Source organism: Dasypus novemcinctus, chromosome 13 (genome assembly GCF_030445035.2).
Source record: "Dasypus novemcinctus isolate mDasNov1 chromosome 13, mDasNov1.1.hap2, whole genome shotgun sequence".
NCBI lineage: Eukaryota > Metazoa > Chordata > Mammalia > Cingulata > Dasypodidae > Dasypus > Dasypus novemcinctus.
The window spans coordinates 110,614,140-110,641,067 of NC_080685.1; the positions used below are offsets into that span (position 1 = coordinate 110,614,140).

Sequence of the window (26,928 nt, forward strand, 5' to 3'; positions counted from 1 at the left end):
AGGGGATGTTAAGTAGCTGCTCTCTCCTTCTCCCTCCCCCCAGTGACTGGGAGGTCCCTGTAGCACCTGTGCTGGGGAAAGCGGGGAGTCACAGAGCACCGGAATGATTCACCAGCTAAGGAGCAGTCTGAGGTCACTGATAACTGACCCTCCCCTCTCCCAAGGTGAAGAACTTCTAATATTGCGTCTGGACATGATGGAGACCTGTGGGAGGCAAAGTAGAGAAAGTGACAGGATGGGAGGTAGGAAGGACCTACTTTAGAGAAGATGCTCAGGGAAGTCCCCTAAGGAGATGACATTTCACCCGAAATCCAGAGCAGCTCTATTCACAGTGAGGTCCCAGTGCCCACCCACCAACCTGACTAGTCCACAACAGAATAAACAAAGTGAAAGCAAGTAAGTGTTCAGAAACTTTTGTAGCAATTTGACTTTGTGGCAACATCCCAGTGTCCTTTCAATTTCTATTTCCTTGAAATGCAATTTTATGGCTGATAAATCTAATAAAAATGGGCTTGTACTTATAACTTTGTCTTTTATTATTTTATAATCCACTTTATTGTGTGTGGATATATATGTATTTATATATACTATATATGTATTTGTCTACAATGTCCTGGAAAAATACCAAACAAATAAAACGCAGCAAAACTAACTCTTCCACTGCAGATTTTGAGAAGCACTGATCTAAAGAATAGGAAGGAGCTCGTCAAGGGAAAAGCTGGGGGAGAACACTCCGGGCAGAGGGACACAGCGTGTGTGAAGGCTGGAAGGGTCTGGCGAGTTGGAGGCCCTCAAGAGAGGACGGTACCTGCGTGTGGACGGGGAGAGTGGAGGGCACTGCACAGCACAAGAGTGAGAGGCAGATGGGCACTGGGGGTGGAGCGCCATGGCTCCACGGCAAGAACCGGGCTTTCTCCTAAGTGGGAAGGAATGCCGTGAAGAGGAGGGAAACGAGAGACCTAGCTGTAAAGACTGTTCTGGCCGCTGCGTGGAGAACAGACTACTGGGGGGGCAGAGGTAGAAATGGTGTTTGGAGGCTGCTGCCATAACCAGGCGAGAGACGGCGGTGGTTCACACCAGAACGCTGGCAGAAGGGACAGTGGGAGCAGAATGATGGGACGTATTTTGGAATTAGAAACAACAGGACTTGTTGAGAGATGGAATTGGGGGGGGGTGCTGTTAAGGGGAGCCTCAAGGGTGACTCCCAGATTTCTGAAACTACTACCTGGATAGATGTCGGTGCCATTTACCAAGCCAGGCTTTTATTCTGTTTTGTTTGTTGTGTCGGAAGGATTGGTGCTAAGAGTTTGGCTTTAGACTGGTTAGGTTTGAGCTGCCAGTGAATGAGTCGTCCCAGTGTCAACTGGGCAGCTTGGCGGACACCTGGAGAACTCCAGAGCGTAGACCTCATGGACTTACCGACTAGAGGGGTCCCAGTCTAAATCCTGAGCAATCAAAGAGCAGGAAAAGAGAGCGGCACCTGTGGACGGGGCTGCAGCGCAGACTGCGGGAGGGGCGCGTCTGGAGGGGGGAGTGGCTCCGAGCAAGCTGGGGAGAGGGGAGCGGAACGTGCCCGTTGGTTCGGCCAAATGGAAGTTCACTGGCGACTCTGGGAGGCGCAGGAGGGAAGCCATCCTGGAGCCGCGGGTGAAAGTGGTGGGAGGTGCAGGCAGCTCTTCAGAGAAGTCTGCCGGGAGGAAGCCGGCACAGCCGGAGGACCAAGGGGACCCCGCGCCGGCCCAGGAGGAACTGGATCCTGTTTGGAATATGTCGGTGGGAGTCGTCCAGCACCGAGGAGGAGATTAGTGACTCGGGACGGGAGGGGGCAGAGAAGGGGGAAGTCCCTAGACGGCGGCAGGAGCTATGTTCTCTCCTGGGTGCCATAGAGTGATCGCACACTGGGCGCCCACAGCACCGGGACGCACTCGCTCTCAGTCCTGGGAGGCGTAAACAGGAACCGAGGTACCGGCAGGGCTGAGCTTCCTCGGGAAGAGCCCCTCCTTGCCCCTCCCTCGTTTCTGGTGGTCCCCAGCCGCCCCTGGCGCTCCTGGCGGGCGGTGGCCTCGCTCTGCCCTGTCTCGTTCCCACTGGCCTTCTCGAGGACGCTGGCCACGCTGGATGCCCCCACTCCCGTCTGACCGCACTGTCGCTCACGCCGCCTGCAGCAATCCTTTCCTGCCTTAGGTCCCAGTCGGTGGCTCTGGGGGCCAGACGCCGACGTGTCTTTTGGGGGGACGGAATTCAGTGCCTAACAGGAGGGGCGGTCCAGGTGCGACGGCAGGCCTGGCCTTCGGGGGGCGTGGGGCGGAGGGGGAAGGAAGGGCTGCGCTGCGGACAGGGCGGCGGGAGGGCCAGGGGGTCCTCTCTGGAGGCGCGCCTCGAGCTGAGGCCCCGCTGAGGTGGAGGGGGGCTCCGGCTGGAGAGGGGCACGCCACCTGCCACCAGCCCTTCGCCCGCTTCCGTATCGCACTATGTTGAAGAGAGAAAAGTAAGGTTGAAAAATGGTCTGTGCGCCTTACGAATATTCACACAAATTCCTCCGGGGGGTGGGTCAGGAGAATATAAAGCAACATTACAACTGACGGCCTCTGATGTTTAAAATCCTGGGCCCCCGAGCCTGGCTGCTCCGATGGCCGTTTTAGTTCTTAGTCTCAGGGAACTTCGCACAGTCCTCCGGGGGTCCTTCGTGTAGGAAAGTGCGCCCCTTTCGTCTGAACCCCCGCATCTATCCCGGGAGCTGCGTGGGCGGAGGCCACAGGCCGCTCTCCACCGTGCCCGCGGCCCTCCTGCAGCACTGCGCGGGGCGGTGCTACCAGGGAGCGGTCCTCGTTATTTCTTTTTGTCCTTCCCCTTCCCTCGCTATTCCTCGGACAGACCATCGGCTTTGGGATCTGCTGGAGGCTTGTTGGAAATGCAGAGCGACCGGCCGCACCCCAGACCCACTGACCCAGAAGCTGCATTCAGCAAAACCCGCGGGTGATTCACACGCAGGCTCCAGACGGAGCAGCGCCGCCCCGGGTCATGAGAAAACTGAGCTGAGCTCAGCGGTGAGGGGGAGGGAGGGCTCCCGAGGCCAGAGCAGCAACCTCAGCGGGCCTCGAAGAGCGTGGGGACCTGCCGGGAAAGCCAGAGGTCCTGCGCACTGGTGCAAGGGCGTCCTCTCAGACCACCGCGTGCCCCGCCTGCCCTCCCTGGGGAGGGGCTCGGAGGACGCGGCCGTCGAGGGACTGTGTGCTCTGCCATGCGCTGAAGCCGCTGGCTGCTAACCCTGGAGACTGCTGCTGCAGCAGCGGCCCCCAGCCTGAGCGAAGGTGGGGAACGGTCCCAGGACGTTGGCTGGAACCCGCCCTGCCAAAGTCACAGCTATCTCTAAGGCTGCCCTGCAAACTTTCCTTTTAGCTCAGCGAGAATCAATAAAGGTTCTACAACCCATTACATTTTCCACTTTTGTTTTGCTGTAACAACCCAGAAGGCCAATAAATGTGTCTGCCAAAGGAAGCAAATGACGGCGGGGCTGGGTGTCGGCTTGTGTTCTGGCCCAATGGAGCCTCGCGCTCGCTTGCTCAGAGATGTGCTGACAGGTCACACTTGAGATCAATGTTGCCAGGCAGCCCCGAGGGAGGCGCTCTGACCTGCCCTCCATCTCAGCCTCCCCACATGAGCGTATCCCTTAGTAAGTGCAGGATGGCGCCTGATGACAGCCGTGAAGCTTTAATGCGAAAAAAATAAACATAGTTTCGTGGAAGGAACTGGAAGCCTGCCTTGGATTTGGAGACACGAGGCCACCAAGGAAGAGAGTGCTGGAGCAGGTGTAAGCCCGTGATTTACTGTGACCATCTTTTGCAGCAAGGAAAGGCTGGTGCCGAAATCAAGAGGTGACCCGTTTTGGTTCTGATGAGGCTGTCTTCCTTTGCAGTGGTTGGAGCACCAGTGGCTAAACCCCTACAAGGTGGAAACCACCCACGAGACACCTGGCTGACATGAAAGTTGCTTGGATGTCAGTGGAAGTTCTCTAAAATATCTCCTACGGTTGGGATTCAGGGCATCTTAATATTGAAGAGGGGGACACTGAGAGGCACAGAATTAGAGAGGAGGGTGACACAGAAAGTCCACGCGTAAGGCGCACTTTGAGCAGGTCTTTTCCATCTCTCTCTGCGACTGGCAAACTCTTCCGCCCTCACAGATGACACTGGGGTTGAATGTTGCCGTTGTTTCCCGGAGAATCTCAAACTAGCCTGGCAAACTGGACCAAGGCGCCACATGACACGTTTACATCAGTGTACTGGATTTTCTGAACCTTGAGGTTTCCTCCTACTCATTGTTCTTAAAATCTTGGCGCCTCCTTGTTCGTGTCTATTAGCAGGCCTAGCGGATGAGGAAATAACTGAGTAATCAGTTAATAATAGTGGGAAGCAACTGGCCATGCTTTGCCCCTGGCTGTAGTGAGTACATGTGTGTGTAAGGGTGTGAACGTGTGCGCGTGCGTTTATGGGGATGGCTTTCTATCACACATGGAAAACGACCGTGTTTTCTGCTAGTAAAGTTGCTTCTGGTTTACACAATAGACTTACTTTTTATCGGTATTTCTTAGCGTTCTGCAGGAAGGTTTGCTATCCTGCAGTGAGTAGCATGCTTTTCTGCCACTGGAACAAATTTGAGAGTCACTGGCTTTGAAGTCACAGGAAGTGGAAGGAGAGACTGAAAGGGGAAAGTCAGCTAGGAGGACATGAAAGGGGAGCGTGGGAGTGAGGACGTGAGCTAGAGGAAGACTGGGGGGATACGGAGGTCTGTGGCTTAATGATAGCTCCGGGAGGCAGCTGCACCCAGTGAAGAGTGACATGCCTGGCCTCAAACCCTGGCTCATTGCCTAGCTCTGTAGCCTTGGGCACTTTGCTTAACCTCTTTCTGAGCTTTAGTTTCCATCATCTGCAATACAGGAATCATAATACTTAAATCACAAGGCCTTTTTAAAAAAAGAAATAAGAATTAGAAGTAATATCTGTAAATCAGCAAACACAATGCCTGACACACAAGTAGATGCTCAGTTAACAGAGGGAGTGTTTATTATTTTTACAGGCGATACTGGGAGCCAGTGAGACAAAGTACAAGCAGTGATTATGACACTTATGAAACACCTATAGGGTGGGCAGAACGAACACACCATTTTACTTAACCCTAAGAACGGTTTTATAGAGGCATCATTATTACTGTTGTCATTTATACAGATAAGGAAATTGAGGCTCAGAAAGGTAAAGTCATTTGTCCAGGGTCACCCAGCAAATAAACAGCAGGGCTGGAGTTTGATCTTAAGTGATACTACTACAAAGCTGTGTTCTTTTCCCGATTCTTCCATGGGATTTAAATGCATGTAAGGGCAAGGGAGGGTGGGGCCACTCATGGGTGAGGAGAGGGCACAGTGGGATTCCTTGCCCGGCTCAGATGCACGTGCTGTGCAGCAGGTTGGGAGCCTGGAAGAGCCTTGGATGATCAGAGATGGGGGAAAGGCGAGCTGGGGCGCCCCTCACAGACATGGGAGGCATGCTCCCATTCAGCTCAGCTCACATGGGCAGGGTGCCATGTACGGGGCCAGGGGAGACACTAGCTCAGGAAGGGGCTGCAGGCAGAGTCCAGAGGATGCTGGCTGACTGGGATTCAGGACGCTTTGCAGACAGTCCTTTAAGTTGGAGGCAAGAGGGAGAGGGCAGAGCAAGGGGAGTGGGCTTCCTCCCAAGCCAAGCCAGGAGAGCGTGAGCCCAGCACTGGTCTGGTAGATGGAAGCGGAACTCTAGCCAGGTCCATGGGGAGGTGGCCAGCTGGAGGAGGAGGGAGATAGAGGCAATGCTGGCTAATGTCAGAACGCCAACCGGAAATATCTAGACACTGAGATTTCCTTAAAATGAAGTAAAAACCAATCGTGAACGTGAAAATCGTTAATTTGTGAGTTATGCTGTAGTCAGCAGAATGGGATAAAACTAACGCAGGAAGACTGAATCCTAGCCCTTGATCCCCAAGAGTTGCCTGGGGAGATATCAGTCATTCTTCTCTTTGGGTAGTGCCAGCAGAAGCCAGGTTAGGAATCCTTATGTGTCACCCACAGCGAATTCGAAGGGCCTCTGTGTCTTTGAAAGTGCCAAGCAGCACGGCACAGTAAAATGCCTCATGTGCTACTTTAGCCATGGAATTCTTGGCTTTCCAGCTTCCTACAAATTTGCTTTAGTCCCAATTCAAAAACATTTCCCTCAGAATTAAGGTATTTATGGTATGAAAATACAGACTGATGTAGACACAGTGGTTTGCTTGTGATAACTTAGGCTAAAGACTGGTTTCTCTGTTTCTCAGGAGGTACCACGTATTGAACCTGGGATCTTGTATATGGGAAGCAGGTGCTCAAACACTGAGCTACATCAGCTCCCCAAAGACTAGTTTTAAAATCTGAATTCCAATATGATAAGCTTCTTTCTTTCTTTCCTTCTTTTTTTTTTTTAAGCTCCAGCTATTTTTCCACCTTCTTCATGCCTGGGCCTGTTAAATCTTTATCACTGGTGGAAGAGGTAGGGCTAGAAAATGCATGTGGTTCTCACCCATTAAAGAACAACCCAGCCAGAATGGCAACCAAGTTCTAGACTTTTCTTCCGAGGCCACAGCTACTAGGAGAAATCTGAGTTATCAGATGAAGCCTTGTTTTATCCAAGCACTCCAACTTTAGGGAAATTTGGGCTCAATTTAGAGGTGGGCATCATCTTTTGTGAAAACAAAACCGTGAAACCTCCTCCCATACAAAAGAGAAAATGAGGTGAACATAGGCATGCTGGCTTTGAAAAATAAAAGATGCAAGACACACAGATGACATGGCAAGTTCTGAATATTGTACCTAACCTTTGCCGTGGGTGTCTAATTACGTTGGGAGAAAAGGCAGGGCGTTCTGGCAATCATTTATGAAGAAAAGTTAGGATGGGAGTGGGAGCTGGAGAAGAGAAGGCAAAAGGAAATGACGGGTAGAACGGACCCCCACACCACCGTGCTGAATGTCACCGAGTGATTCCCAGCCTGAAAAAGGCCAAGGAGTGACTGGTGGGATTTATGGTCGCCTGTGTTGCTCCTGATTGCTAGAGGTTTTATTACCATGAAATACAAGTCACCTAACTTCCCAGAGGAAAGAAGGAAGTGCATTCTGCCTAGAGCAAGGATGGGGAAGATATTCTAGAGTTTAAGGACAAACACTCCAAATTCCCCTCTTGTACTGGCAATCTATTTTCTGAGCATAACGAAATCACCCTCTTGGCACAGGCTAGTGGCTCCCAGCCACCGTCATATAGCTTGGCTGCTGCTCTGCTGGGCACTCTTTCCAGGGTCCTGACATTCCAACATTACAAAATAAAGACTTCAGCTTGCATGCCTGCGAATTTTTCCAAAATAGAAGACTGGCTACAGAGAAAATCAGGAATAAGTTTTGGGGAAAGAGAAGGACACATCCCCTTCTTCTGTATCTCAAACAAAACCTGCCCTGGCCTTCAGCAAAGGAGTGGAATAATTGTGCCACAGCATGAAGGATGTGGAATGTGGACGACGCAGAAGAGCGGTCCCCGGGAGAGGCTTGTGTGTGATTCTTGGGTATGAACATTTCTCGCTGCTTTCTACCGACACAATCCCACAAGGGCTTCCTCCGACCCAAAGCAAGAGGGCAGCTTCCAGGCTGTAGAGTTATTCGCCGGCTGCTCATTCAACCCCATCCCTGTGCCTGGTGCACAAGCAACATTTCCAGAAAACATGAGCAAGGGCCTGGGCTCAGAACACGGGGCCTCCTGCACTGACGCAGGCCCTGGAACGGGACCCCCACCCAGGCTACAGCCCAGGGATGGAGTCTGGGAGCCCCATCACAGAATGTGAGGGTGCAGGGAGGGGTATCCTAGTCCTTCTTTGGTGTTCTCTTCCTTTCTTGATTTGAGAGAAATTCCACAGATCTGCCAGCTGTTTCCCCTTTGGTGGAGAGAAGAATCACTTTCTCTTCTTCCTTTGACGTTTATCTAAATCTCAGCATTTGGACTTTTTTTTTTTTGTAGGAGGTGCTGGGAATTGAACCCAGGCCCTCATACATGGGAAGCAGGCGCCTAACCACTGAGCTACATCTGCTCCCCTAAATCTCGGCATTTGAATGAGTCAATGTTCTTAGCAGCACTATTCACTATTGCCAAAAGTTGGAATCAACCCAAATGCCCATCAACGGATGAATGGATAAATAAAATGTGGTATATACATATAATGGAATACTACTCAGCTATGAGAAGGAATACAGTACAAACACATGTGATAACATGGATGAATCTTGAGGACCTTATGTTGAGTGAAACAAGCCAGGCATTGAAGGACAAATACTACATGACCTCTCTGATATGAAACAAGCAAATCGAGCTGTCTCAGAGAGCTAGAGACTGGAAGAAAGGCTTAAAGGAATCTGGGGGGGAGAGGAAGGTTGTGAGCTGACGCCTACAAGGGTGAAGTCTATGAAAAGCTGGAGGTAACTATTTGTACAGGGAAGGGATAAGATGGGGACATAAGGATACCTTTGGGTGGCGCTTTGTGGGCTTGAGGGGGCTAGGGTTGGGAGGATGGGTCAAATGACCCAAGGAATTGGGGAGAGGGCTGGGGGGAACCATTGAATATGGGAGAATGCCAGGTATATGGTTGAAACTATACTGTTGAGAAAACTTTTTAGAAAATATATTAAGGAAGGATCACGTGTTTAAGGTGCTTAAGGGGGGTGTATCTGGTACAGGGGCAAACCTCTAGGGAGCGTGTGGGTGCCCATTTTGTCACAGTGTGTTATATCATTGGGTGGAGACCCCTACAATGAGTGTGAAGGTGCACCCACATCCAGGGGAGACCTGATGCTCCCAAAGAGAGGGACTCCCTGGCTCCCAATTAGTTAGGACCATCTAGTAACTCAAGCCCTCAGCATTGTTGCAGTATCTGTAAATCTGGTTCCTCAAGTAGTGGAGAGTGAGTGTCACGGTGTCCCCTGAGGGGCGGGGGAGAGAGGTATAGCATGGATGGAAGCAGGAAACTGGCAGGCAATGGAAGTGCTCTACAAGATCATGCAATGATGGACATGCCAACTTACAACTAAAGCGTATGAAAGTCCATAAACTAAAATGTAAACCATAATGTAAAACATAAGGAAACTAAAAATTTAGAACTCTGTACAGTCTAAAATATAAACAATAATGTAGACCAAAATGGAACCATGTTTGATAGCTATGTTTCAAAATCTGTACATCAGCTGCAGCAAATATAACATGAACATGTAAAAAGATCATTTCTGGGGAAAGGGGAAAAGGGTTTGATGTTGGATATCTGGGAGTCCCCTATATTGTGTATGTGAATTACTGTGATCTAAAACATTTTGAAGACAAAATTAAAAATTAGAAAGAAAAAAAAAGAAAGGATGTAGACACTGAGGAAGAAATGAAAGGGCCTTGCCACTGTACATACAGGGCATCACCTATTACAGTGATGAAAGGCAAAACGTTAGAGACAAAGCTTTATAATATTTTTCATTTCATTAATACACCAATTTATTTTTACTATATTATAGTATTTCTAAATTACAATATAGTCTATTTCTAAACTGTAAACCCATCACTGTATTTCAATTTCCTATTACTTGAATTTGGCAATATATTAGGATTCATTCTTGAAGAAGTTTTGGACCACAGAGAGGTTCAACTATGGCAGGGGAGGAACTCTGGTGTGTTATTGATGAAGGCACTTGGGTGGGGGGAGTTTTCCAGGGCAAGTACATAAGGAACATAAATATGTTAGATATATGTTGGGTATTTTTATAGTAGTTACTGTTACAAACATCAACTGAGGGAGTGCTGAGTTCCCACCTAAGGGAGTTCTGTCACATTCCCCAAAGGAACAACAACAATCCCCCAAGTGCAACAGCAAAGATCAACAAGGAAAGATGGCCCAATAATGAGCCCTTGATACTGATAACTATGCTTAGGCACCTGTGTGTCTGAAATATTCACTAGGTCTAGAGCTGCAGGGTGCCTAAGAGTTACCTCCTGAGAGCCTCCATGTTGCTCAAGTGTGGCCACTCTCTAAGCCAAACTCAGCATGTAAATGCATTGCCTTCCCCCCAACGTGGGACATGACTCCTGGGGATGAGCCTCCCTAGCGCCGAGGGACTACTACCAATCACTAACTGCAGAAGCAACTAGAAAGAGACCTCGAATAAAACGGTCAACTTAGACCAGCAGAATATCTCAGCCTACATGTTGGATCAAGTGTTAAAAACTGCTTTTTGACCTTGAATAAAAGGGGGAAATGACAAAGACAAATGAGTTTATATGGCTAAGAGTCTTGCAAAAAGAGTTGGGAGGTCATCAGGGGGGTCACACTTATGCACACCTCAGCAGGACCCCAGAAAAAGCCAAAGTAGATACAATCCTAGGTACTGGTGCTCCTGAAGGCTATGGAGATCCGCAGGGTATATAGTCATGGCAGATGGATTTGGAGTTCTGTGCCATGTCAGAGGGCCCTACTTTGGAATCTGTGCTCCTGAGTGTGATGGAGCTGGACTCAGATGTGACTTGTCTACAACATGCCTCTTCTGTCACTTTTACTGAACCTGTGGTTGGTGCTAGGGATAGTCCATACTTAGGAGACTTGAATCTCTGTCTGCCCATGTGCCAGCTGGGCCCTGAACCTCAACAGAGTGGCGACTCCTACTCTCTGGTTCGTTGGTCTTAACAAGGTCAGCTAACAGGGAGGTGAAGATGGTCAACCACCACACCAGGGAATCAAGAGTGCCTACAACTACAAGCAGAGGAATTGCATCCATCATCCATGTGGGATCTAAGCCCCCTTTTGACCTCTTGACATCACCATCCCAGGGTCCACAGAATGGAGGAATAAAATACGGACTAGAGTGGACTTACTGATATTCTACTATAAAACTATTGTGACTAGTAATAGAAGAAATTGTGGCATTGAGGTGGAGAAAGTAGCCACGGTAGTTGCAGAGGGCAGGGAGAAGGAAGAAGAGATGTGATGTGGGGGCATTTTTGGAACTTTGAGTTGTTCTAAATGATATTGTAGGGTCAGATGCTGGACTTTATATATCCTGCCATAACCCACTGAATGTACTGGGGAGAGTGCAAACCGCAGGGTAAACTATTATCTATGTGGTGCAGCAGTGCTCCAAAATGTGTTCACCGAGTGCGATGAATGTGCCACAATGATGAGGGAGGTTGTTGATGTGGGAGGAGTGGGTAAGGGGGTGGGGGTTATACAGGAACCTCTTACATTTTTTAATGTAATTTTTTGTGTGTGATGTATATATCTTCAAAAATTTATAATTTACAAAAATGATGTGGTGGGGGGGTAGGGAGTGGGTTATATGGGAACCTCTTACGTTTCTTTTTCTTATGTTTTTTAATGTGATCTATTAACTTTAATTTAAAAAAATACAAGCAATAAAAAAAATTGAAAAAAATAATAAAAAACAAACAAAAAAGAAGGTAATTCTAGAAGTCCAGGGCAGACAGAGGAGGGTCTGTGGTCAAGGGTTAGCAATGAGGCTGAGAGGAAGGTCAAGTGTGGAGGCAGGGCCTGCTGCGGCCAGGGCTGGGGAGGTGGGCTGGAGGCGGGGACGAGGGGGCTTCCGGCCCAGGCCCCCCCAGCAGTCAAGAAACGCAAGAGCAGAGAGCCTGCAAGGGAGCAGCAGAGCAGCCTGAGCGCTTGCTTTTCTTTGAAAAATAAGCACAAGTTCTCTTGGTTTTCCTAGGACAGAAAGATCAGTGTTTCAGGACTTAATTTACAAAATGAACAATGGCGCTTTGTGATGCCACGGCACGATCTCCTCCAGCACAGGAGAGATGTGCGACCACGAGAGAAACAAGTGCCGTGGCAATGACTCGCTGCTCAACGGAAATTAAACACAGCGCTCGCTAGAAGTGCTGGTACGACAGGCGAGCAGCTCTTTTCCTGGACTCAGTCTGTATGATGTACGCACAGTGCATGGAGATGGCGCTAGAATAATTGACTAGCGCTTGTGAATAATAAAACCAGCAGGGCTGCTTGCTGTTTGGCACTTCCGTCTAATCAAGTACCTGCCAGGGTGACACGCAAGGTGGCCATAACCTAAACACTGCTGGACGGAGGGATTTTCACTGCCAGGGAGTAAAGCAGCCAAAGGGGGTGCTGCGGGCGAACGACGTGCCCGCGTGGAAACACACTGTCAGCTCCAAGCGCCCTCGCTGTTGTTTCAGGCAGGGCTGTGCAGCGCGGGCGGCTGACAGACGAGGCGGGAAGCCGGGCTCCTCCTTCCAAACCAGGCAACACACGTCTGTCTTCAAAGGGAACTCGAGAGTCCTTTGTTTTCAGTCCTTTGTTTAAAAATCCCCCAAGACCACCGGAGGTAAGCCGGGTTCCTAATTAGGGCTCCGGATTAGCCATCCACTTGCCCATGGGAAGACTGGGGGTCTGCGGGGCATTTTTGAGTGACCCCAGGCAAATCATTCATCTCTCTGGTCTCAAGTTCCTAAGGGAGGAGAACTAGAAGGATGATTTTCAAACCTGGCGCTGGCAAGCTCTTTCTTCAGATGAGTCTGCAGTGGGCACCCAGTGTGTAAAACGAGTTAGAGGGGAGGGGGCGTGATGAGGCGGCGGGGACAAACCAGCTGGGCCGTCCAAAACCCACCGCCCAGGCGTCCCCTGACCTTCCCTAACCCTCCTAGCCCGGGGAGAGGAGGAGGAAGAGGGATAAGCCTGGGCAAGCGGATAAATCAGAAGCCTCCTCCACCGCCCAGGAAGAGCCGTCCCACCGCCCTAACGGCTGAGAGGCGGGACAACAAGCATCCCCTGCTTTTCCCTCATTTTCCGCTGCCTCCTCCTGGCCCCGGCTGCTGCAGGGGCCCGGGTGAGTCTGCAGGGGGTCTGGGGGCCTAGGAGAGGCTCACGGGGGCCAGGCCCCGGCCGTTTGGTCTCTGCAGAGCGGTGGGAGGCCTGGGTGGGTGGTGGGGGCGCTCGCCTCTCCTGTCACTAACGTTCAGGGGAGCAGGGCTTAGCTCCCACAGCCCCCCGGGGCTCGGACCTCTCTGAACTGCCTGGGAAGGGGGCAGGGCGGGCGGGGGGAAAGGGGAACTTCCCACAGTGTCCTCACTGTGTGCCGAGCAGCCTGGATCACAGAGGGTAACAGCTCTCTCCCGCCTCCGAAGCCTTGGAATGATACCCTTCGGGTTTCAGGAAACATTGACAGAAAAGGAAGCACCAAAAGGCAGCGTGAGCCGATTTCGCAGATGGCAGGGCCCGGTCGCTTCCACGAAGGCAGTGCGGTGCAGTGGAAAGAGCACAGCTTGGGAGCCAAACGGGCTCGTAACCGGGGCTCTGCGGGTGCTGCCGAAGGCCGAGGTACCAGGCCTGTTTCCCGGCTGGGAAGAGGGACTCAGCACCTGCAGTGGTTCTGGGCTTCCGAAAGACAGCAAGGTGAGTGCCCGGGACCAAGGTGCCTCTCCAGCAGCACCTGCTTCCCTTCCCGGCTCCTCCGGCTGGTAGGGAGGGCGCCTGGGGTGACGAAGAACAGGCGAAGAACAGGCGCTGCAGGGAATACCGCAGCAGTCACCGCGGGGAGGGACCCCCCCAGCCCCCAGCCCTCTGCTCCCACCTAGCCCGGGACAGCCCCCCTGGGAAGGGTGTGCCCTAGTCAAGAGCAGGGACTCAGATCCTCTGCCAACTCCGTCCCTTTGCATCTCAGGGACAGGGTGCCCCCTGCCGCTAAGGCCTGGAACTGGGGTTAGAACGCTCCCTCCTACCCAGCAGGTGCTCTGAATCCTGGAAGCGCAAGGCAAGAGGGGCGTGGGCAGAAGGAGCGGCCGGGGCCCTGGGTGGGGCCACGAGGGCTGGCTTGCCCCTTGCCGGCAGGCGGCCTTGGGCTAAGCTCCCTGAGTGCAGTCTGCTCCCCGGCAGGTGGGTGCTGCGCTCGCCTCTCAAGGCCATTTTAGGATGAGAGCTCTTGCGTAAGAGATACCCCCAGAGCGGGCAGCCGAAAACACCAGCCGAATCGAAGGGCGTCTGGTTGCAATAGCTAAAATCTGCGGAACGCTTGCTATGTTCCAGGGTGGGAACGCAGGGAGGCCCAAGACACTTCCCGCCACGTGGGAGAACCAAGTTCACGTTCTGAGCACCGGTTCTCCCTTTGGAGGACGCAGGGGAGGGGCGGAGAGGAGTTCTGGAGGAAAGGGCTCTCCCCGGAGGCACCGGGGCTGCCAGAGCCCAGGCGAGGCGAGGCGAGACCCCGGGCCCTCCAGGCGGGTGGGCTTGGACAGGCCAGGTCATCTCTGCAGAGGAGGAGCTGGGGGGTGGGGGCGGCTGGCGTGGGGACCGTGTCCTGACGGGCAGGTTCTCCAAGCCCTGCCTTCTGCGTCAGTGACCCAAAAGCAGCATCATGAAACCCCGGGTGAGATTTCTCTTCTGTCACGTCCCTCGTTCGACTTAAAATCCACTGCAAGATTAAAGTATAGATAAATGAAATAGAGAAAAAAATAACAGAAGCAAAGAAACCAAAAGTTGTTTCTTTGAAAAGATCAATAAAAGGAAAGGATAGAAATATTGAAAGCCAGCCATGAACTGGGGGGCATGACTACCGACCCCACTGAACTAAAAAGGACTATAAGGGGATACTGATCACAAGTGTAGGCCAGTGAACCAGATAACCCAGCGGAGGGGCTCTTAGCCTGTTTTGTTGCATGGACCCCTTTGCCAGCAGGTGAAAGCCACAGACCACCCTTTACTAAGTCCACAGCACACTGTGTGTTCTTTAATAAATATATCACATCTGCACCAACACGTCCCCACAGGAATAGTGTTTTTTTTTAATTTCAATTCAAGCTCACAGGCCCCTTGTTAAGAACCCCTGACCTAGATGAAATGGACAAATTCTTAGAAACACACAGACTACCTATATGACTCAAGAAGAAATAGAAGATCTCCACAAACCAATTAAAAAGAGATTGAATTAGTAATAAAAACCCTCCCAACAAGGAAAGCGCAGGACCAGATGGTTTCATGAGGGAATTCTACCAAACATTAAACAAAAAACTTTACTCCTATTCTGTTCAAATTCTTCCAAAAACGAAGAGAAGGGAATATTTCCTAAACCATTCTAAGGGGCTAATATCACCCTCATACCAAAGCCAGATAAAGATATTACCAAAAAAGAAAGCTACAGACCGATATCTCCAATGTATATAGATGAAAACTCCACAACAAAATACTAGCAAACAGAATCCAAGAGCATTATTAAGAGATTTATACACCAGGAGCAGACGTGGCTGAGGCGGTTGAGCTCCCGCCTCCCACACACGAGGTCCCAGGTTTGGTTCCCTGTGCCTCCTGATAAAACAAAAACAAACAACAAGCAAAACAAATGAAAAAACCAGCTCACAGAAGCCAACATGGCTCAGTGGTTGAGTGCCAGCTTCCTACACACGAGGTCCCATGTTCAATCCCTGGCCCTGGTACCTCAAAAAAATAAAAATAAAAATAAATAAACAAATAAAAAATATGTACACCATGATCAAGTGGGATTTATCCCTGTTATGTGAGGTTGTTTCGACATAAGAAAATCAATTAATGTAGCACACCACATTAACAGAATGAAGGGAAAAAAACACAAGATCATCTCTGTTGACGCAGAAAAGGTTTTTGATAAAACACAGAACCCTTTCTTGATAAAAAACAAAAGAAAACAAAACATTTGGAACACTAGGAATAGAAGAAAACTTCCTCAACAGGATAAAGGGCAAATTTATGAAAAGTCCACAGCTAAAATCCCACTTGATGGTGAAAGACTGAAAGCTTTCCCTCTAAGATCTGGAACAAGAAAATGATGCCCACTGTCACCACTGTTATTCAACATTGTACTGGAAGTTCTTGCAGAGCAGTTAGGCAAGAAAAAGAAAGAGAGGCATCCAAATTGGAAAGGAAAAAGTAAAATTTTCCCTTTGCAGAGGATATGATTCTTTATAGAGAAAATTTGGGAAAATCCACAACAAAGCTTCTAGAGCTAATAAATGAATACAGCAAAGTGGGAGGGTACAAGATCAACCCGCAAAAATCAATAGTATTTCTATATACAAGCAAAAAACAACCAGAAGAAATCTAGGGAAAAAATTCCATTCACAATATCAACTAAAAGCATCAAATATCTAGTAATAAATCTAACCGAGGATGTAAAGAGCTTGTACACAGAAACCTATAATACAAACATTGCTAAAAGAAAGCAAAGAAGACCTAAATAAATAGAAGGACATTCCAAGTGAATGGACTGAAAGACCAAATATCGTTAAGATGTCAGTGCTACCCAAAGCAGGGAAGTGGATGTGGCTCAGGCGACTGAGCTCCTGCCTACCACATGGGAGGTCCCTGGTTCAATTCCTGGGGCCTCCTAAAGAAGTCAGTGAGCTGGCGCCATGGGCAGGCATGGTGAGCTGATGCAACAAGATGACACAACAAGAGACAAAAGAAGAAAAACATAATGAGATACACAACAATCAGGGAGCAGAGGTTCCCAATGCCTCCTAAAGAAGACAGCAAGCTGGAGCAACAGGCAGGTGCAGTGAGCTGACACAATATGACAATGCAACAAGAAATACAGGGAGGAAAAACATAATGAGAGACACAACAGAGCAAGGAGCAGAGGCGTCTCAAGCAAATAGGCATCTCCCTCGCACATCAGAGGTCCTGAGTTCGGCTCCCAGTGCCTCCTAAAGAAACAAAGAAAATGAACAGACATGGCAAGTGCAAACAATGAGAGGGTGGGGGAAATAAATAAAATCTTAAAAAAAAATTACTACCCAAAGCAATTTATAGATTCAATGTCATCACAATCAAAATTCCAACAACCTTCTTTTCAGAAATGAAAAAGCCAATCATCAAATTTATATGAAAGGATAAGGGGCCCTGAATAGCTAAAGCCATCTTGAAAAAGAATGAAGTTGGAGGCCTCATACTTCCAGATCTTAAAACTTATTACCAAGACATAGTAATCAAAATAGCATGGTAGGGAAGCGGATGTGGCTCAACTGATAGAGCGTCCGCCTACCATATGGGAGGTCCAGGGTTCAAACCCAGGGCATCCTGGCCCATGTGGTGAGCTGGCCCACGTGCGGCACTGCAATGTGCAAGGAGTGCTGTGCCACACAGGGGTGTCCCAAGCATAGCAGAGCCCCATGTGCAAGGAGTGCACCCTGCACTGAGCCGCCCCACGTGAAAAAAGCACAGCCTGCCTAGGAGTGGCGCCACACACACGGAGAGCTGGTGCAGCAAGATGACACAACAAAAAGAGATACAGATTACCAGCACTGCCAAGAGTGCAAGCAGACACAGAAGAACACACAGCAAATGGACATGGAGAGCAGACAATGGGGGGGGGAGGGGAGAGAAATAAATCTTTAAAAAAACTCCAAATAGCATGGTAGGGAGCGGATGTGGCTCAAGTAGTTGAGCACATCCTTCCCACATGGGAGTTCCTGGGTTTGATTCCTGGTGCCTCTTAAAGACAAAAAAAAAAAAAAAACAACCAAAAAACAAAACAAAGCAAAAAAATGAAAAACAACAATTCAGGAGAGCTGATGTGGCTCAGTGGTTGAGCACTGTCTCCCACATTTGAAGTCCTGGGTTCAATTCCTGGCCCTTGTACCTAAATTAAAAAAAAAAAAAAAAGCAAGCATGGCAGTGGCACAAGGACAGACATATAGCCCAATGGAATCAAATTAAGAGCTCAGAAATTGACCCTCACATCCATGGCTAATTGATTTTGACAACGTGGCAAAGATGCTCAATTAAGATAGAATAGTCTCTTCAACAAAGGGTGCTGAGAAAACTGGATTTCCATTCCCTACCTCACACCATATACAAAAGTCAACCCAAAATGGATCAAAGCCCTTAGTGTAAGAGCTGGAACTAGAAAACTCCTAGAAGAAAACATTAGGAAGCATCTTCAGGACCTTACATTAGGCAATGGTTTCTTAGACTTTACACCCAAAGCACAAGCAACAAAAAGGAAAAATAGATAAATGGGACTTCATCAAAATTAAAAACTTTTGGGCTTCAAAAGGCTTTATCATGAAAGCAAAGTGACAACCTACACAATGGGAGAAAATATTTGGAAATCACATAAACCACATATCTGATAAAGATTTACTATCCAAAATATATAAAGACATCCTTCATCTTAGCCACAAAAAGGCAAACAACACAATTTAGAAACAAGCAACAGACTTGAACAGACATCTCTCCAAAGAAGACACACAAATGGCCAGAAAGCACATAAAAAGACACTCAACATCATTACCCATCAGGGAAAGGGAAAGCAAAACCACAATGAGATACCACTTCACACCTATTAGAACGGCTGCTATTACAAAAATGGAAAATAACAAGTGCTGGAGAGGATGTGAGGAAATAGGAACACTGATTCATTGCTGGTGGGAAGGTAAAATGGTATATGCAGCCACTGGAGAACACAGTTTGGCAGTTCCTCAGAAAACAAAGTGTAGAACTATCAATATTATATGACCCAGCAATCCCACTACTGGTATATACCCCAAAGATTTGAAAGCAGAGACTGGAAAAGATATTTGCAAACTGATGTTCACCATGGCATTACTCACAATTGCCAAACGATGACAGCAACCCAATGGCCCATCAACTGATGAATGGATAAATAAGCTGTGGTATGACATACAATGGAATATTATCCAGCTGTAAGAAGGAATGAAATCCTGATACATGCAACGGTATGGACGAACCCTGAAGATGCCATGCTGAATGGAATAAGCCAGACCCAAGAGGGCAAATATTCTAATTTGAAACAATTGGCATAAGCAAACCCACAGAGTCAAAATCTAGAATATAGGTTACCCCGGGATGGGGTAGGATAGGCAATAGGAAGTTAAGGCTTACAATGGACAGGTCTCCCATTTGGGATGATGGAAACGTTTGGTAGCAGAACATTGTAAACACAGTTAACAGCACTGAAATGTGTATCTGAATATGATTAAGAGGGGGAAATGCTAGATTGTATCTATGGTAACAGAACACAATTTTTAAAAAATCCATGGAACTACTTCACATAAACAGGGAACCCTAAGTTAAACCATGGACTTTAATGAATGGCACGATTATAAAAATGTGCTGTCATCATTGTGACAAATATTGCACATCAGTGTAAGATGGGTGGCGTACGGGAATCCTGTGTGGTATGCATGGTTGTTCCGTCAATCCACACCTTCTCTAATGAAGAAAAAAAATAATGCAGAGCAGTTTCCAGTTAATTAAGGAGCCTGACTTGATGCTTTCTCACTGGGGGTCAGCAGGTCTGAATGTGGACTTTGGAAGGTGAGAGAGACCCCGACTCTCCTGCGCGTCCCGGGGAGAGGGGGCAGGAGGCAGGCACGAGAAGCACCTGCGGGCCTCCCGCCTCTGGTTTGGGGAAGTGGCCCAGCGACCGTGGCCTCCGCCTGGAGCCTAAGTCCAGCAGTCGTCTTGGGGACAGGCGGCTCCTCTGGGCTCGCTCCATTTCCCTCTGGGGAGCTAGCACCCGGCTGGGTTCAGGCGGGCGTTGGAATGCGCGTCAGTGCTGCACCGCATAGCCGCCCTCGAGGGCTGAGCACCCCTCTCGTGAGGCAGGGTGGGCTCTTACCTGGGGGGCCCGGGCTCCCTGCTGGGCCTCTGGCTCCTCTGGACCTGGGGTTTGTTGTGGCGCCTCCAGGCGCTCCTGAGTGAAGGCAGGATTCCTGGGGGCAGGGACCAGGCCAGGAGCCTCTGGCCCTCAAACGTGCTCGACTCGGGAGCCAAGTTGATTGCCAGTGCAGCCGGGGGGGGGGGGGGGAGTTGAGCGCCAGCCTCGCCCACGCCGGCTGTGAGTTCTGATCCCAAATGGGATCCTTTCGAGTTATTTTGCATTTGACCAAACAGGGTGTTTTTGATTTCTTATTTCTCCTCCTTGTCTTCTAAAAGGATGCAGACCTAAAAGGACCCAGGGGCACTAGCAGGCTCTTAGACAGCACACTGCTGCTCAGCCTGGAATTGAACATAAAGCCGTCTGATTAAATTTCCATCTCGGTCTGCGTGAGCTCCGAATGAATGGGAAGGGTTCGGAAAAATCACTTGGGGCACTAGGCGTTTGGGGATTGGTCGAATCTGAAAACAAGAAGTTTGAGATGTTCTGCTTGTTGCTGGGAGAAATGCCAGCCGGTAGGCGGAAAGAGCCTGTTGCAAATGTCAGCATCGGAGGAGCTACTGCCTACACCTTTAGAGATGACACTGTAGGCACCCGCAGTTCTCAAAGTGATTTATGCCTCTAGCTGGGAAAAGCGAAAAATCCACCAGGCCAAACCCCAGGCCCGGCCCTGTGGCTGCTCCCCGGGAACGCCAGTGCTCCCGGCTGCCTTCTGAACGGGGCTGGGGTGTCGAGGACGGGGCTGACACGACTCAGCAGAGACGACCCGCCAAGCCGATCTCCCCAGCGCTTTCTGCAGCCACAGAGACCCCCCTTTAGAAGTCCTCCCAGGTGGCCTCGGAATAGGTAACCGTCTTGTCTACTGCCAGGGGCCCTGGATAACTTCCACACGTGCCATTTCTGCCAGAGATTCCAAGACCGTCATACGAGAGACACAAACCCTAAGGGAGACCATACATAACTTCTTTGCTATTGCCTTTTCTGAAACCCGCAAAATATTCAGCATAGAAGCAAGAAAAGGTTTACCGAATGAGTAAACAAACCTCGCAGGCATTTACTTAATGCAGCGCACACCACTGGTGGAGTTCTTTCTTTTCCAACTCTGATCTCCACTAAATGCCTGACTGGTCCCTTCTTGATCTGATCCCATCTCTTTTCCTAGAGATCTACTAGAAGAATGACTTCTGGCTAGAGGATTCAATCACCCAATTGGACCGTTAGGGAAACAGGAATCCTAAGTGGGCAGAGCTACCGCGAAGGTCTCCTAATTCAATGCCCCGTTCTGACCCGTTATCCGAGCTGCCTCAACATGTGACTCTGCAGTTGCTAACCCGCCCTTTGGAAGACGTGGCCCTGAAATCCCTGCTCCAGACACCCAGCAGCACTGTACCACTTCAAGGTGTCGGAAAGCCTGCACGTGGAGAGAAGGTTTCCGACACTGCAGGTGTCTGGATGGTTCTACTCATGCAGAGAAAGAAGCGCTTTCTGCAGCCACGGCAGTGTCCCCTGCAGCGGGTGCTATCACCTCTTCTTCCACGGCTGTGTGCATGCATTGCTGCCGGCAAACCCTTGCTGCAGGGTTGCTGCCTTCACTTATTTCTATGTTGCTCAATATCCTTCCATATTCCCGCCCGTCAAACCGTGGGGCCGGTGCCCCTCTCAAACACACTGAGGCATTTTGCTTCAAAACGCACCATCCTTCCGTGGGAGTGAGCTTTTCCAGCTCTCTTTCTGCTCCCAAAGCTAAAGCAGAGACAGAAAACGCACTTCTGCTTGGCCTCTGGGAAAAACCAGCCGAACCCCAAATGCCTAGGTGAGAATTCACAATCGTGACGCCACCAGCTGGAACTGCCCCTTCCCCTCCCAACTGCGTGAAGTCCTCTTGGCGAAAACTAAAGCATGGGCACGGGCGGGTGCCATCTGCACTGATGCTATTTCTTTGGAGAAATGAATTTGTTTTTTGTGGGTTTTTGTTTTGTTTTGTTCTCCCCATTAGACTGTAAATTGTTCAAAGTAAAGAATTATGTCTTCTTCTTTCTTTGTAATTCTCCAGTGCCCAATTTGGCTGCTCTGTGCCTAGCAGGTTTTCAACAAACACCGCTGGCAATGCGAAGTGAGCTCTTAGCACTTACAAATGAGAAATCCCTCACATGCATTCTCGAAGGTTTTATTTTTAAAAAAGCATTTCTTGAATTTAATGCGTATGTGTTTACGTAGAAGACAGAGAAAGATGAGAGACTCAGAGAAGAAAGGGAAACATTAAGGTACGGGCACAGACAAGGAAAGACTGGCCAACCCACGGCGGCCCGCAGAGAGCCTTCCAGGTCTCCCTGTTAATCCACCCTAATGGGATGGAGCTCCCGTTCTGGTTCAGGGCTTCAGGTGCTTTAGCCCACAACACCGTGATGGGAAAGCACTATGCTCGACAGCGCGCAGCTCTCAATACAAGGGTGCCCAAGGCGGGTCTAAAACCCGTGGCCTGTGCCCTCACGCTGGGCCCCGGGGTGTCTGCCACCATTGCTGAGGCTGCCCGAGCTTGCCTTTCACAATGGTACGCTCCTTCACGAAGCAAGGCGCCAGTTACACGCGATTGAGACGGCTGTCGGCTCGAGCCTCTGCTCCTGGGAAGCTGGCCCTCGCCTTGCTTTCTCCATTCCAGCGGGGGAGGCAGCGCCGCGTGGTGGAAGGAGAAACAGGCCGAGAGCTGGAGAGGCCGGGCGAGGGATGCCGTCCCTCAAGGTCTCAGATTCCTTGTCACTTGAACGGAGAGCAACGGTCCCTGGCCCGCTCAGCGGCTGCAGGGAGGCTCTGTGGGATGCAGGGCACAAGCGGGCAGGGTTCGGACCTAGGACCGCGGGAGGGCTCACGGCCACCCCGGGGACGGCACGGCCTCGTTTGGGCCCGCAGTGGCGGGGATCGCTACAGGGAGAATAACTAGACAAGAAAGGCAAATTCCTTCCTATGCACTAATTCTTTAAAAAAATCTTGCCTCCTTAAAAAATGGCTATCAAGACATCAAATTGGGGCGGCGGACTTGGCCCAGTGGTTAGGGCGTCCGTCTACCACATGGGAGGTCCACGGTTCAAACCCCGGGCCTCCTTGACCCGTGTGGAGCTGGCCATGCGCAGTGCTGATGCGCGCAAGGAGTGCCCTGCCATGCAGGGGTGTCCCCCGTGTAGGGGAGCCCCACACGCAAGAAGTGCACCCCGTAAGGAGAGCCGCCCAGCACGAAAGAAAGTGGAGCCTGCCCAAGAATGGTGCCGCACACACGGAGAGCTGACACAACAAGATGATGCAACAAAAAGAAACACAGATTCCCGTGCTGCTGACAACAACAGAAGCGGACAAAGAAGACGCAGCAAATAGACACAGAGAACAGATAACCGGGGTGGGGGGGGGGGGGGAATGGAGAGAAATAAATAAATAAATAAATCTTAAAAAAAAAAAGACATTGAATTGTTGTCCCGGTTGGAGTGTAAGGCACTGTGACTAGTTAATCAGACAGCGTGCCTTGGAGAGGAAGAGCCCCACTGGGATGTGGTGAAGACCGCGTTGCAGCCCCAGCTCTTGTACTCACTACCCAAGCGACTCTGGGCAAGTCACTTCACCTTTATATGCCTAGGTCTGCTCATCAGTAAAATGAGGCTGATGATAGGACCTGCCTCAGAGGGCTGAACTGAGGATACCGTGAGCTACTGCACCAAACGCTCTGGTCAGGAGCCTGACCTGAAGTCCGGGACATTAATGGCACTTATTATTGTTCCATGTATCGTCTCGTTGCGTAGGATTTTAATACCAACACAGTGAAGACTAAGCAAGTAACTCAAACAGCATCTGAACAACCAAAATAGTGTCATGACGTACACACATCGAACGTCAGGCCACCCGCGGTGCCTCGTTCACTTGCTAACTGTCACGCTGGGCGCGAGTCTCAGCGAGCATCAGGGTGATTGCGGACGGCCACTTGCCACGTGCCAGGCGCGTCACTGACTGGGGTACGCTCGTCATCACACCGCGCCCTCCAGTACCACGGGGTGGCTCTGATCTGCACCCTCATTCTACAGACGAGGGCACGGAGAGGCTCAGCGACCTGTCCCGGGTCAAAGTGCTAAGCAGGGGACCCCGGCAGGAGCGCGGGGTGCCTGCAGCCAGCCGTGCACTCTCGGCCGACACGCACGCAGCCTCCGACCCGGTCCCCGGGCTCGCGGCGGGTCAGAAGACGAGGCAGGTGGGGGAGCTGCAGCGACAGGTGCACTGGCAGCCGACGGGCTCGCGTGAGAGGGGAAAGAGCGAGGGACGCGACGCTAGGAGGGAGAGGATTCCACAGCCAGACGCCCTGACCGTCCCCTTGAGGGCCATGAGCCCTAATGTACCCCCAAACCCCAAGAGGACATTTATTGCATAGCGCGGTGCAATGCTTTTCACTATGTCATCAAGAAAAACCAAACTGTGTCCCTAGAAGACAGGAAAGTGAGGAGGGAAAAGCAAGGTGGCATGTTAAGGGGCCGATGCCCTCTGGACCATTCCCCTTGCTGAACAGCCTCTGACAAGATGGCACAAATTAGGTGTGCTCTTCAGAAACGATCAGCAGAGTAAGGGCTAAAGAAATGCCTACACCTAGGTCCATCAGGAGGGTGTTTCCATGCATCTGCACTTCTTATTCACCGTGGCTTAATTTAATCCAGTTTCTATCCAGTTTTGAGAAAAATATATACCTTGTAATCCCTCCATACCGCTCAGTTTAGAATTGTGGCTTCTGTGCCTTTAGCCGATGTTGTATTTAAAGGGATCACAAACTCATTCCATCCGATAATTTAAAGGGACCTATAAATCTGCTAAAAATGAGGGGGGAAATGACATTAAGAGGCCTTCACAGGACGCAGTTCTCACGGTGGGTTTTAGCCTCCTTCCCTGGCCAGCACCAAGGATGGCATGGCAAAAGGCCAGGGGTCCGAGGACGGCATGGCAAAAGGCCGGGGGTCTCTCCGAGGACGGCGCGGCAAAAGGCCGGGGGTCTCTCTTCGTGCGCTGAAGCACCAGGGTTCTCCCATCAGGGGCGGGTCGCGGCTCCCTGTTCACAGCCTTCCACTGCCCCCTGAAGCTACACTGTGTTTCATACCTATTCACCTCCTGTTCTATTCTCTAAGTTCCATAAAAACTGCTTTCAAAGTCCCCAAACAGACCCTGACTGCTTGAAATGCATTTACAGCAAATTTTAAAAGATTTAAAAGCAGGCATTTCAAGTGGGCGTACTTGTAACAGGGATAGCTTTGAACCATCCTCTGTGTCTGGTTATCTGGGGAGGGAGGAGGCTCTAGGACGCCCAAGGGAGCCCCTCCCCACCGCCGGCCCCCCTCACCTCCACTTACAGGCCATGTGCAGACAGCACAGCTCTGCCCAGGGCCGCCCTCTCCAGCTAATCGGAAGACTAGAATTTGAATTCCAGGTAAAGAACAGACCATTTTGAACTCTTAAGTAAGGCCCATGCAATATTTGGGACTTGTCTATATTAAAAAGTCATGTGCCGTCCATCTGAAATTCAGATTTCACTGGGCGGCCTGTATTTATCTGGCACCGCTATTCTAGACCTGACTCCCCGGAGGAGCTAGGACGGGTGGGAAGAAAAGCGGCCTGGCCGGGGCCCAGCGTCCCTCTCCTTGGGGAGCCACGCTCCCCCTCTTGCACGTCTGCACCCACTCTCGTCCACAGGGGCTCCGCGGCGCCAGCCAGCCTCATCTCCTTTAGGAAACCGACCAGTCCCCCCACGCACACCTCCTGCCCTGAACGCGGAGCTGCGCTTCGGCAGAGACGCCTCCGTGACAGTTCACCTGCTTTCCTGTTTCCCATGCGAGGCTGCAAAGAGTCTCGGGAGGGACCCTTGGCAGGTGGGGTCCTTCCATTTTCTCTTTCCCCCATGGACCCCTTCCCAGCCGTTGTATTCAGATGCCAGGGAGCCCATCCTTGCTAACTTTGGGCAGAGGGTGCTCTGCGGTCATAAATTCAAATTTCGCACAGATGCCCGACTTGCCGGGCAGAAGTTTTGAGGCACTCCAGCGCCACAGGCACGGCCGTGATCCTGCTAATGGAGGCCCTTGTCCCTCTCACTGCACCTGGTATTGATTAGTGGTCCTTAGGGTGCCGCACTCTAAAGTAAGCACCTATATTTAACAAAAGCAGGGAGGCGAGGGCTCTCGCTTTCAGGCTGCCCAGCGTGCGCCTGCAGCAAAACATTTACAGCTAAGCCATAAAGTGCATGAAAATATGGAAGAAACATTGACACAACAATAAAACGAGGGGAGAGATTAACGATGCCATCCTACGATCTGTTTTCATCGGGTGCAGAGAAAATTAATTTTTGAAGTCCTTTCATTTAACTTGACAATATTTTGCAGTTTAACCTTTAATGCTGGAAACTCTTTTTTCTTTTCTCTCCCTTCCTCCCTTTTAAACCTGAAGATGGAGGAAGCGAGTTTTCTGTCTCGTGTTAAGTATGGCTTCATGGCGGTGACCTGGCTTGCCGCTTCTGCTCCGGGCAGAGGCGAGAAGAGTGTGCTCAGGTAACAGAAATCATTTACCATAATTAACCGCTTTTCACCTCCTATGCAAACATCTCCCTTTTTTTTTTCCCTTCTGAGGTACCAAGGGCCGGGGACTGAACTCAGGACCTTGTATGTGTGAAGCCGACACCACACTGGGTTCCCTGAGTTGTTTCTTCACTTGCTTTGCTTGTCGCTTTTGTTTTTTCGGGAGGCGCTGGGAACCGAACCTGGGGCCTCCTGTGTGGGAGGCGGGAGCTCAACTGCTCGAGCCACCTCTGCTCCCAAACTCCTACCTTAATAATCCAAAATCCAACTTCCAAAAGAAGATGTGTTACCTTCCAGGGCAAGGCACCGGGGCGGGCTGGACGACCAGGTGAGGCTGTGGAAGCACTCGAGGTTCTCCGGCCCCTCCAGTTTGAATCCGGGGAAGCAGCGGTAGGAGATGACAGCCCCCACCGGGAAGGAGGTCTGCAGGTCGGAGATGTTCCCGTAGCCGTCGGGCGAGGCCGGCGGTCTCAGGCAGCCTGGGCAGAGCGAGAGCAGAGGGGAAGACTTTCACCGGGGCGTCGCGCTCGGACCCCGCGGTGGGCCGACCAGCCCTCCCCAAAACGGCAGGGCGCGCTGCCTGGGCGCAGAGGCTGC

At 50.6% G+C, this 26,928-nt stretch overlaps 1 protein-coding gene across 1 annotated transcript in view; it reads right to left on the reverse strand.

Annotated features, from left to right (window-relative positions):
* SUSD4 (sushi domain containing 4) overlaps positions 1-26,928 on the reverse strand; it is a 157,180-nt gene that overhangs the window by 15,690 nt on the left and 114,562 nt on the right. Inside the window, 1 exon segment of the mRNA XM_058275264.2 lies at positions 26,622-26,810. Coding sequence (XP_058131247.1) covers positions 26,622-26,810 — 189 coding nt within the window.